This window comes from Podarcis filfolensis, assembly GCF_964270895.1.
Source record: "Podarcis filfolensis genome assembly, chromosome: 14".
Lineage (NCBI taxonomy): Eukaryota > Metazoa > Chordata > Lepidosauria > Squamata > Lacertidae > Podarcis > Podarcis filfolensis.
The window spans coordinates 37,785,520-37,798,328 of NC_139616.1; the positions used below are offsets into that span (position 1 = coordinate 37,785,520).

Below are 12,809 nucleotides of genomic sequence, written 5' to 3' on the forward strand. Positions count from 1 at the left end.
CGAGGCAGAGACCCAATCAGAGAAACAGACACAGTTCACAAGTCCTACGGCATGAATTTTGGGGTTGGGTGGAAGAAATGGTAAAGAGGTGCACAGGATTCACGAGCAACTGGTGGGTTCCACTGTTAACCCGTGGAATTCATTGCCACAAGACGTGGTGACAGTCAACAACTTAGGTGGCTTAGGGTTAGACAAAGTCATGGAGGGTAAGACATTGGTCTGCTCATCACGATGACTACAGGCTGTCTCCAGAGGCAGCATGCCTAAAGATTTGTTCTTGGCTCCAACTTGTGGTTAGTGAGGAGAGAGCTGAACCACAAGCCCTGGTTCGGAAGACACACTAAGCCACACAGACATAAGTAAAGGTAAAGGGACCCCTGACTATTAGGTCCAGTCGTGGCCGACTCTGGGGATGTGGAGCTCATCTCGCTTTATTGGCCAAGGGAGCCGGCGTACGGCTTCCGGGTCATGTGGCCAGCATGACTAAGCCCCTTCTGGCGAACCAGAGCAGCGCACGGAAACGCCGTTTACCTTTCCGCCAGAGCGGTACCTATTTATCTACTTGCACTTTGACGTGCTTTCAAACTGCTAGGTTGGCAGGAGCAGGGACTGAGCAACGGGAGCTTACCCCGTCGCGGGGATTCGAACCACCGACCTTCTGATCGGCAAGTCCTAGGCTCTGTGGTTTAACCCACAGCGCCACCCGCATCCCCAAGCCACACAGACATAGGGTGCAGCAAATAAGGGCCAGGGAGGAGTAAAGAAGCTGTGAATGCCCATGTGGCTACGTTACTGGCTGGGATTCCATTTAGATCGCACATAATCCCTGCTATGAAACAGCCACACTGGTTGCCAGTTCATTTCCAGGCCTCATTTAAGGTGCTCATGTTAGTACTAAAATCTCTAAATGACTCAGGTGCCAAATACAATCTACTTCCCCACAGACATCCTTGGGGATTAAGATAGGCAGAGGGGGGCTTCTTGGTAGGTCCATCACCCTCAGAGGTTCGGGTGGAGGTGGCCCAGGAGAAGCCATTCTCTGGCACCCCCAAGTTGTGGAACTCCCTCCCCAAAGCCTGGAATCTTCCTTAGAAAGCTTTCAGCCAGTGCTAAAGACCCTGGCTTTTGACACCTGATGTTATCTTCCCCAGAGCCTGATTAACCCCACAAGGCATAGAAATAGAGAAACCTCCTTATAACTTCCAACAAGCGCTACAAATCTTTCCCACATTGAGATGGAAATGAAACTGAAGAATGGGGAAGTTCTGCCATCGCTTCTTCCCAAAATAAGCTCAAGAGAATTTCCATTCTAAGAAAAACAACGAAGATTATACCATTGCGGGAAATAACTTATTTCTTAGTCACAGGCAATCCCCAGGGGAGCTTGATGAACCTGAAGGACCAACAATTATTGAAACCCCTATCAAGGACCAATTTATTTGGGGGGGGGGGGTGGCAAGTCAAGTAAGATGCTGCTGTTGTGCATCCTATGGTACTGCCCCCACCAGGCGTTGCAGAGGTTGTAAACGCTTGCCTCATACCATCCTGCACACAGCACAAACACAACTCTCTAACAACTACCTCCCCGCTCTCCCAGACTAGCCTGGATGTACCTATCAGGCAAAATGAAGCATCAAGCCAGCTGATGACAAATATGACTAAAAACAAGTGCCATTTATTCAATATCCTTTCAGACTTACCTGCTGTCCGAATCGGAAGCAATCTCCTTCCTCCCTCCAAATCTGATCTGGCACTGTAATGAACAGATACGTCAGCATCAATGGTGCGATAAGGAGAGTTTTAAATATGTTGATGCTCAACTTAATTAAGTGAGTCACCATACACCTTTAGTTAAAATGCCAATTTAAAAAAAAAAATTTTTTTAAAGATTTTGGAACTATGTAGGTGAAACTATGTAGGTGAAAGAAGCATGAGGTTTAGCTGTAAAATCAAACTGCCGTTCCATTTTACAAAAGTCCACATGTATTGGCTTAGCTCAAGGGTTTTCACCCTTTTTGAGTCCATGGCTCCCTTTACCATTCTTTACCACTGCATTCTTTCTGCGCACCCCTATGGGTCTCAGGATCTCATTATGTCCCCCCCCCTCACCTTTTTCGAACACCCTCCTTTTTGGAGTGTTTCCTCAGCCTCCTCTCCCCTCTTCTTGGGAGTTCTCCAGGCAGGTGCTGCTGCTGCTCCTGTTCTCTGAGCTGCCACCCCCCACCCTAAAGAGAGGTGCCTCCTCATGTCGCCCGCCCCCCAGGGCCTGGGAAGAGGATGCCCCCCAGGCTTAGTGGCCTGACAGAGATGCAAGAGGGCATCAGAGGACGGAGGGAAGGAAAGAGGGGCAGAGGCCAGTGTTGCCTATGGCACCCCTGACCATCATTTAGGCCCCAGGGGTCAGCAAACGTTTTCAGCAGAGGTCTGTCCCTCAGACCTTGTGGGGGGGCGGACTATATTTGGGGGGGGGGAGGGAAATGAATGAATTCCTATGCCCCACAAATAACCCAGAGATGCATTTTAAATAAAAGCACACATTCTACTCATGTAAAAACACACTGATTCCCGGACTATCCGCGGGCCGGATTTAGAAGGCGATTGGGCCGGATCTGGCCCCCGGGCCTTAGTTTGCCTACCCATGATTTAGGGCAGAGGTGAATAATCTCATCCATTCCAGATGCTGCTACCCTACGACTCCCATCATCCCTGACAGCTGGGCTATGCTGGCTGGAACTAATGCAAGCTGACGCACAACTTCGAGAAGGCTAAAAGTTCTCCAAACCTGGTCTCATGGCTAGATGAACTTGTGTAACTTCTTTTCTTTTCTGGCTTCAAACCACAGCTTTATTGTTACTGCCTCTTTTCTCGAGCTGCGCTGGGAGCTTTTCCTTGAAGAGCAGCCAGTAAGTACTCAAAATAAAAGTGCAAAGAAATTTGCAGAAGGCCAAAAAAGAAAGAAGAGGTGCCAGTTCAAGTGTCTCTGCTATTGCTTCCGCATGAGAAATGTGGCCAAAGCTGCCAAACTTCTCCAAATCCTCTGCAACTAACTTTGAATACAGGAAAGGAGCCATGAGCGCAGATGATCCGGCAAGTAAATTTCTGGAGCTCTACGGATTTACTTGTCCTGGCCAATTGCTATTCAAACTAAGTGGTGATTTGCCAAAGGAAAGTGAAGGTGCTTCCAGCCTGTCAGTATTTTGCAGAAGGTATTCAAGTGCATACTAGAAATCTAAGTGGATTGAAGTGTTCCATTGCCCAGATACAGCAAACACTTTTTTAAAAAAATTCTGACTTTTTGCTGTTAGGAGAGGAATATACTGAAAAGTAAGGGGTGATTAGTGGTAAGACATATATGCACCGTGCAGCCAAATCAGGATGAATGATTGTCGTCATATAACCTCTGCTCAAAAAAAACCCAGAACGAATGTTCCATAACAGGCATAGGCAAACTCCGGCCCTCCAGATATTTGGGACTACAATTCCCATCACCCCTGACCACTGGTCCTGTTAGCTAGGGATGGTGGGAGTTGTAGTCCCAAAACATCTGGAGGGCCAGAATTTGCCTATGCCTTTCCATAACAACCAGACTGGGCACCATTTAACCTCCGCCTAAACTTTATGCAAGTAAACCGCTCAGTAAAAACTCAATAAACAGATCATCTGGAAGAGCCCTTAAGGTCCAGGATTATTTGGGAACATAACTGCATTGCAAAAACAAAGCAAGCACACATATTGCAACACAGCTATTTAGAATTGCATCAAAATGAGACAGCTCCAACTATTATTAGAAAGGTTTCAAATATGGAGGCACCCTCTCCTCTTTGTAGGCCCAACTTCTTACCTGTTTAACTGCATCCAATAATCTCTCCAGGAGAAACTGTCTTTTTGCCACGTTGTTCTGCAACCCTAGAATTCAAGAAAGCACAGGGGGCTATATATTAAATACACTGCCCAGTTGGGAGGGGGGGTACTTTGCTTTTTGCCCTAGCAGTGCCTTCCCTAATCACATTAATTACAGCAACTTATACGTGGGTGGCGCTGTGGATTAAATCACTGAGCCTCTTGGGCTTGCCGAACCAAAGGTTGGCGATTCAAATCCCCGCAACGGGGTGAGCTCCCGTTGTTCGGTCCCAGCTTCTGCTAACCTAGCAGTTCGAAAGCACGCCAGTGCAAGTAGATAAATAGGTACCCCTCCGGTGGGAAGGTAAACGGCGTTTACTGCTCTGGTTTCGCCAGAAGCGGCTTAGTCATGCTGGCCACATGACCCGGAAAAACTGTCTGCGGAAGCGGACAAACTCCCTCTGCCTGTAAAGAAAGATGAGTGCTGTAACCCCAGAGTCGTTCACGACTGGATTTAATTGTCAGGGGTCCCTTTACCTTTCTATCAATTATAATAACTGATATATTGTACTGAAAGCACCTCACAATTTTTAAATGAAGCAAATTTTAAAAGCAAATTGTCAAAACAGCAGTCATTAAAACATTTTAAGAGGTCATGTTTGAGAAAAAGCACAGTGGAGTAAGTTGCCGGCCAAAGGGTCAGATGTACATCCTGGGAGGCTGTTTCTTATTCAGGCATGAATTAAACAATTAGAACACATCAAAAAAATGGTTAAAGCAACTTATAATCACAGAAACAAGGTGGGTCCTAAAAGTATACACCTCAGGTGTCAAAAGCCAAGGTAAAGAAGTGTGCATTCAGCATTCACTGAAAGCTGTTTAATGAAGATTAGCAATTCAGTAGGGAAGGAATTCCACCACTTAGGGGCTCCCGCAAAGAATGCCCTCTCCAGGACTGCCGCCACTGCAAAATTCTGAGGGCACCAGAACACTGGTAGGGCCCCCGCTGCCAATCATAACCCCCAAGTGGGTCTTCCGGGAACAAGATGGTCTTTCAGGTACAGTGATACCTTGGTTCTCAAACTTAATCCATTCCGGAAGTCCGTTCCAAAATCAAAGCATTCCAAAACCAAGGCACGCTTTCCCATAGAAAGTAATGCAAAATGGATTAATCCATTCCAGACTTTTAAAAACAACCCCTAAAACAGCAATTTAACATGAATTTTACTATCTAACGAGACCATTAATCCATAAAATGAAAGCAATAAACAATGTACTGCAGTCACACAATCAATCAATCAATCAGTAACTGAACTGGGTTCCACAAAGACACAAAAAAAGCAACAAAAACGCAAAACAGCAAAAACAGACAGACCTCAGCGTAACACTCAAAACGGAAGTGTGGCACTCAAAACGGTGCACGTTTGGCTTCCGAAAAAAGTTCGCAAACCAGAACACTTACTTCCAGGTTTACAGTGTTTAGGTTCCAAGTTGTTTGAGTACTAAGGTATTTGAGAACCAAGGTACTGGGGACCTGAGTTGTTTAGGACTTTAAACACCAGCATGAGCATCTGGGATAGGGCCTGGGAACAAACTGGCAACCACTGCAGCTTTTTTAAGTCATAAGCCTGAGAAACAGTTCTGTCAAAGTCAACAGACAACTTGCATTTTTGCTTCCTAGTGAAGGTATCAAGGACAGCAGGAGAGAAACCAATGGCGACTGTGTCCTAAGGCACCCAACGAATGAAAAAAATTGCCTAAACTTTAGCTCTGTATGTGACTGAAGCAACAGAAGCTGGGGCACTTTTCACGCCAAACGCGTATTTTTCTGTGTATAAGACTCCCCCATGTATAAGACGCCCTCTATTTTGGGGGAGTCCAAATTAAGAAAACACCCCCAGCAATACCCGTGTATAAGACGAGCCCCAATTTCAAACCTAATTTTTGGTTAAAAAAAAAACTAGTCTTATACATGGGAAAATACAGTAGTTTGGACAAGAGACATTTGCAAGGAGCCAGAGGTGCAGAAAACAGCACTTGCAAGAGTTCTGCTGAGCAGGACCAAGGGGCTGTCCAGTCCAAAGTCCTGTTTCCAGCAAGGTGACTTTGGAAAGCTGACAACGCAAGACATGAACACAGCAGTCCTTTCGCCTGTTGGCATTCAGAGGCTGCTGCCTCTGGTCCTGGAGGAAGAACACAACACAGTCACCATGACTAGTAGTCACCAATACTCTTGCCCTCTATGAACTTGTCTAATCTGCTTTTTAAACCCTGGAGAGCCACTGCCAGTCAGATGAGGCGATACTGAGCTACATGGATCAACTGTCTGGGACTTGCCATTTCTATTTATTTATAAAAGTATTTATATACCGCCATCTCATAAAATGCCACAGAAGTGTACAGAATGCAGAACACTACACGTAGACAATAAAACGTTAAAGGCAGCTTTCAATGATGGACCAGTGGTTTTTAAGATAATAATTATGATGATCATAATACTGTTCATAATATTCTCCAGCATTAGCCAGCTCTGATGCAACCACAGTTTCAAAAAACAAACAAACCCCAAACTCCCCACTCTGCTTGTAGAACTGAAATTCAATTAGTCAGCGTGAACGAAAAACGCTTACTCAGCCTGCTGCCGCATTCACGGCGTTTCTGAAACGTATAGATTTCAAGCTCATAACCCAAACTGGCCTCCGTGACGCTGTGGGAGTCCAGCTCACCCTGACGAGGGCCCCTGCAAGCTGGAGCTCTTCTTAGAGGTTCAAGAACCTCTGGAGGTTCCCATCTGTGGCATATGGGAACAGGGTCAATGATAGATCGTGGTGGGAGAATCAGGAAACCAACGTATTTTTCGCTCTATAGGACGCACTTTTTCCCCTCCAAAAATTAAGGGGAAATGTGTGTGCACCGACCCCTCTCGTTCTCCAGGCTTCAGCGATAGCAACGCGAAGCCTCCGAACCGCAGAGGGAGCGCTCCCTCCGTGCTCCGGAGACTTTGCGTTGCTTTCGCTGAAGCCTGGAGAACGAGAGGGGTCGGTGCACACCGACCCCTCTCGCTCTCCAGGCTTCAGGGATAGCCACCTGAAGCCTTTGGATCGCAGCAGGAACTTGCGCTGCGCTACGAAGGCTTTGGGTTCCTTTTGCTGAAGCCGGGAAGGAAGCCTCTCCCGGCTTCAGCAGAGAGGGAGAGCTGCGCAGCGCCCCTTCAGAGAAGCGAGAGGAGAAATGGAAGGGGCTCCCTTTCTCCTGTCGCTTCGCTGAAGGGGCGCTGAGAAGATAGGGGGAGATTTTTTTTCCCCTGTTCTCCCCCTCCTATGGTCTGGTGCGTCCTATAGAGCGAAAAATCCGGTAAGTAGCAGGAAGGAAGTAGCATAGGAAGCTGCTGTGCCAAACCATTGGTCCATCGAGCTCAGCGTTGTCTACACAGACTGGAAGTAGCTCTCCAGGATTTTAGACGGGAATTTCTTTCGACTCTAACTGGAGATACCAGGGTTTGAACTGGGTACCTTCTGCATGCAAAGCAGATGTGCTACAAATGAGCTACAGAAAGTATCCGAGAAGCAAACACCCTCTCCCCTAGGTGAGTGCTCTGCTTACCAGGGGTGACCTGCCCTGTTTCACTGCCCGAGGCAAAACAGGAAGGTGCTGCCCTGCCCATGCAACACCACCACCCTTTGCCACCCATGCCAAAGCCTCGCTTACCAGGTCTTGAGACTGTGGCTTGCAGATTCCAGTGAGATCTCGTGGGGCTTTCACGAGATCTTACTCAAACTGAGAAGTAGCCATTGCTGCTTCTCCAATGGTAGAAGAGGCGATCCTTGGATTCTATTGCCTGAGTCAACTTCCTCAGTCTGCTTACCATCATGCTCTGCTGAAAGATTTGATCCACTGCCATCAATTTTCAGCACAACATCGCCCTGGTATGAGAAAGACGAAGAAGCAGGCACCAATTGGCCTCCAGAGAGTTGCCTCTGCCTCCTACTAAGGTGTAACAGGAATCTCGGATAACATGACACTACTATGCCATAAAGGTAAAGGTGCCCCTGCCCGTACAGGCCAGTCGTGTCCGACTCTAGGGTTGTGCGCCCGTCTCACTTAAGAGGCCGGGGGCCAGCGCTGTCCGGAGACACTTCTGGGTCACGTGGCCAGCGTGACGAAGCTGCTCTGGCGAACCAGCACCAGCGCAGCACACGGAAACGCCGTTTACCTTCCCGCTATAAAGCAGTACCTATTTATCTACTTGCACTTAGGGGTGCTTTCGAACTGCTAGGTGGGCAGGAGCTGGGATGGAAAGACGGGAGCTCACCCCACCGCAGGGATTTGAACCGCCGACCATGCGATCGGCAAGTCCTAGGCACTGAGGTTTTACCCACAGTGCCACCCGCGTCCCAACGCTATGCCATACAAGTGCTTTAAAGGAGGTGAAACAGCAAAGCTGTCCCTTTACTCTTGGAGAAGTAACAATATCAAGGGAATAATATGATGATTGGGTGTTAGGGGTGTTAAGGGATGGGTAGTGCCTCTGGTGGGGGTCACATCATGCTCCTTCTGGAGCAGTTTGTCCATCTTTGGTCCCCACCCTGCACTCACCTGTGGTTTCTAGAAGCTGTCAGCATGTGACAGTGGCCACACCTCAGGAACGGCCTTGACTGGCCAGCTAAACTAGGTGATGGGAGCCAATAGGTCTCAAACTCTTGGTAAGTTAGGGACTTTCCCTGCATGCAAAAACAGGCTCTGGCATATTGAGCAAATGAACTGAAAATAAAATATAAAATACTGATAGATGCAAAAGAGAGGGGGGATTTCTCCCCGCCGAATATGAGATTGTATTATGAAGCATCTTGTCTTTGTTGGTTGAAGGAATGGATGATACTGGAGAATCCACATATCTTAGATTTAGAAGGTCGTGATAGTATCTTCGGTTGGAACGCCTATTTGTGGTATGAAAAGGTGAAAGTAAATAAAGGATTTACAAATCATATACAGTAATTAGGAAAAAATTGTATAGAGTATGGGATAAATACAAAATAAATATTGGAGACAAAACCACCACTTTGGCTCTCACCGTTGGAAGCCATAACAGTAAAGAAAAATAATATGATAGAAGGTTGGACAACTTAAAGAAATTTAGTAAAACAAGAGAAAAGAGAGTTTAAATTAGAAGAGTTTAAGGATTTATCAGGAAAGTTAACAACATGAATACAATATCATCATTTGAATGAAGTATTTAAGAAAGATAGAAAACGAGGGTTTGGGGAACAAATATCACAATTGGAGAGAGATCTGTTGGAATGTAAAAGTGCTGTCTAAAATGTATAAGATATTACTGGATTGGAAGACAAAGGATGAGCAGGTAAACTCTTCAATACATTGGGCATTAGATATTGGTTATAATATAGATATGGAAGTGTAGGAACAATAGTGGAATACAGATATAAAATTTACAGCATGCTATGCTTTAAGAGAAAACTATACGAAAATGTTATAGAGATGGTATCTAACACCAAGTAAACTGGCAAAAAATGTATAAATCAAAATTTAAGTGTTGGAAATTCAGAGAGAAAGAATGTACTTTTCATCATATGTGGTGATCTTGCAGTAAGGTTAAAGCTTACTGGGAAATTATACATAATGAACTGGAAAAGATGTTTAAAATAACATTTTTTAAAAAACCAGAAGCTTTTCTTCTGGGAATTATAGGAGCAGAACTACCTAAACAGTATAGAAATGTATTCATGTATGCGACTAAGTGGCAAGAATGTTATTTGCCCAAAAATGGAAAGAAGAAAAGTCCAGACAAAAGAAGAATGGATACAAAAACTCATGGACTATGAAGAAATGGAAAATGTACTGGAAAAATAAGAAGTCAAAGTAACCAACTTTTTATAAAAGAATGGAAATGATTTATTGAATATTTACAAACAAATTGTAAACAGTTGAGGACATTGGCAGGATTTTTGTAATAACCTGCAGTTTCATAAGAGTATATAATTAAAGTAGATGAACGAAAGAATAAGTTAATTTAGAATCTGCAGGAAATGATAAAAATACATTTAAGAGACCACAGAAAGAGGAGGAAGGAAGTCGAGTTTTGAAATGTTAAAATGACTATAAAACCATTGAAATGTATATAACTGAAAATCATAAATAAATAAATTATGAAAAGCCCAAAAAAAGGAAAAAATTGGAATACAGTGCTGTTATGTGCAATGCTGTAAACTCCATGGAAGAAGGATGAGAAAACACAATAATAAATAAAATCAAAATCCTGTTGCAGCCTTCAGTTGTTTGCAAATAGATGCCTATCACAGATGGCATTATTTTAATTTGCACTTTGGATGACATTGCAGAAATATATGCTTCAAATATAGCACAGGCATCTCAACCTATGTTATCCTAACGAAGACTCGGGTCCTCCACTCCTGGACTAGTTCTTCTTAGAAAATTTAAGGCACTTTCAAAGTGTTTAACTAATCAACATAAATAATATAGATTCCTTATTTTAATAATAAGTACTTTGTTGTGGTTTAAGGAAACAACATTGAAAAACAAGCAACATAATCAATATAAGATGCAACATAAACCTTTATGTAAAGCACAACGAAAAGAAACCACTATTAACTCCTGAATCATCATTTACCAAACAGATGGACTCAACAACAACTAATGAAAACTTAGGAGAACTGAAAGAGATGGAATTGACTTAATAACAGAAGTTATTATAAAGCCATCAGTTATTAGAACTAAACAGTTGATATCTGGTCAGCTTTTGCAACAGGAGGATTTGGCTGTCTGCACAAACTAGAACCAAACTTCTTATGCTTATGTTAAATTCACCAAACGTGGATTGTGAAATTTCAGCAGAAGAAGTATTGTCAGCAATTCTATTGACAATTAACTATTTCAGGTTATTCAGCTCATCATCATCAGACTTGTGTGACTTTGCCACAAAGGGATGGAAAACTCTAGAGAAAATTTGGAGGGGGGGGTGATAAATACTTTAGCTCTAAGAGATAGGCCAATACCCCACTCAGACACAAACTTCTTGGGTGACCTTGGGCTAGTTACACTACCTCTCCACCTCACCACACAGGGTTGCTGTGAGAATAAAATGGAGAAGGGGGAGATCTCACTCCATTGCTTGGAGCAAGAGTTCCTGGGGGGAAAGCAGGCTACAAATGGCATAAGTAAATAAGTAGATATACATAGAAGCCCAAATGGTTAGGGTGTGGGAGGAAACTGTAAGCAGATCCATTTGGCCAAGTTTTAGGGGCTGTATCCAATGCTAGCCCTACTCAGATCCTACCCACTTAAATCAATAGGCATGATTATCTTGGGTTCATTAATAGCAATGGGTCTACTTTGAGTACAACCTAGTTGGCTCTCATTTCAGTACCAGGCAGCTGTGACGTAAAAAAGTAATGGAGGCATCCCGCAGTATGTGAATAAGTCAGCTGCCAGAGCTTCGCATTCTCTAACCCATGAATAATAATACAGTGGGACCTCAGGTTAAGTACTTAATTTGTTCCGGAGGTCCGTACTTAACCTGAAACTGTTCTTAACCTGAAGCACCTCTTTAGCTAATGGGCCCTCCTGCTGCACCGCCGGAGCACGATTTCTGTTCTCATCCTGAAGCAAAGTTCTTAACCTGAAGCACTATTTCTGGGTTAGCAGAGTCTGTAACCTGAAGCGTATGTAACCTGAAGCATATGTAACCCAAGGTACCACTGTAATAATAATAATTTATTATTTGTACCCCGCACATCTGGCTGGGTTTCCCCAGCCACTCTGGGCAGCTTCCAACAAAGATTAAAAATACATCAAAATGTCACACATTAAAAACTTCCCTGAACAGGGAATGTCTAGAGAAAGGGACAGCAAACTACTGAACAGGGACAGAATACCCAGTGCCAGAGAGCAATGTCCTAATACTTCTAAAAGAACAACAGTGCTTTTAATTCCATTCCAGATTTACCTTGCTAGCAGCTTTAATTATTTATTTGCATGCATCTATAGCCCACCCCACCCCATGCAGCTTCGATGAGGTTATGGGCTTGCATAACTTCATACACTATGTCATGAGGAAAGGTGGGCTTTGGTTTGAGTTTGCATTGTCATTTACTGTTGATTTCATGTTGTTGCTGCTGCTGCTGCTGCTATTCTTTCAATTCATTGCCTGCCCTTCACCATCAAGCCCCAGGGCAGGGTGCACCAATCAAAACAACAACATCAAAAACAGTTTTAAAACAATCTGCCACCACAAGAGTAGAGTAGGGTCCTGTTGCGTTCTCAACACGGACTTTTTCGCAGCCCTGGCCACGAGAAATACTCGCCGATGAGCAAGCTACACAAGCGCTAATTAACAAAAAACTGCAATCGGAAATTAGTCGCTGGAAGGCATTATCTGAACACCCTTTTCTCTCTCTTTTTTGTCATGGTAAGATACAATTGCTGGCTCCAGGGATGCTGCTGCTCCCCTGTCAGCAGAGCGGCAGGGTGTGTCTGAGCATACACAGAGTGCCATTAAGAAAGGTGGGAGCAGGGACGCTTTAACACCCCACCCCAGCACCACCCTTGCTGCTGTTGTTGTTGTGCGAAAGAGCAGCACCTAGCCAGCCCGTCCACCTCCTCCTCCTCCTCCTCCTCCCTTGCCAAGCAGAGCTTGCTCCACTCACCGCTCATGGCCGGCGACGGAGTTCCCCTCCGCGGGCAAGCAAAGCCTCGGGATCCCCCCTCCGACTTTTCCGACTCCTCCTCCGCTCCCGCCGGGGCTCCTCCCTCCCGTCAAAGCCACCAGCACTCCACAGCACATTGCCCCTCCACCCGGAAGTGATCCTCAAGGAGCCCGGAAGCAAAACACGTAGAACCCGGAAACCATCTCAGGTCGGGGGGGTCATGGGAATTGTAGTCTCCGTGGCGGCAAGGGTGGGGTCAAACCATGCTGCTCCGTCTTTTTCTTCCTC

General features: G+C 45.1%; 1 protein-coding gene across 8 annotated transcripts in view; it reads right to left on the reverse strand.

Annotated features, from left to right (window-relative positions):
- Window positions 1–12,693, reverse strand: part of SNX29 (sorting nexin 29) — a 213,430-nt gene extending 200,737 nt beyond the window's left edge. For 6 of the 8 annotated variants that reach the window (XM_083585054.1, XM_083585057.1, XM_083585058.1 and 3 more), the window contains exons 1-3: window positions 12,522–12,693; window positions 3,842–3,906; window positions 1,701–1,753 (exon numbers count right to left, since the gene is read on the reverse strand). In XM_083585054.1, the coding sequence (XP_083441180.1) occupies window positions 1,701–1,753; window positions 3,842–3,906; window positions 12,522–12,528 (125 nt within the window). In that variant the 5' untranslated portion in view covers window positions 12,529–12,693. The remainder of the gene's footprint in view (window positions 1–1,700; window positions 1,754–3,841; window positions 3,907–12,521) is intronic. The other 2 variants (XM_083585060.1, XM_083585059.1) reach the window with 1 other exon arrangement.
- Between the last annotated feature and the right edge of the window lie 116 nt (window positions 12,694–12,809).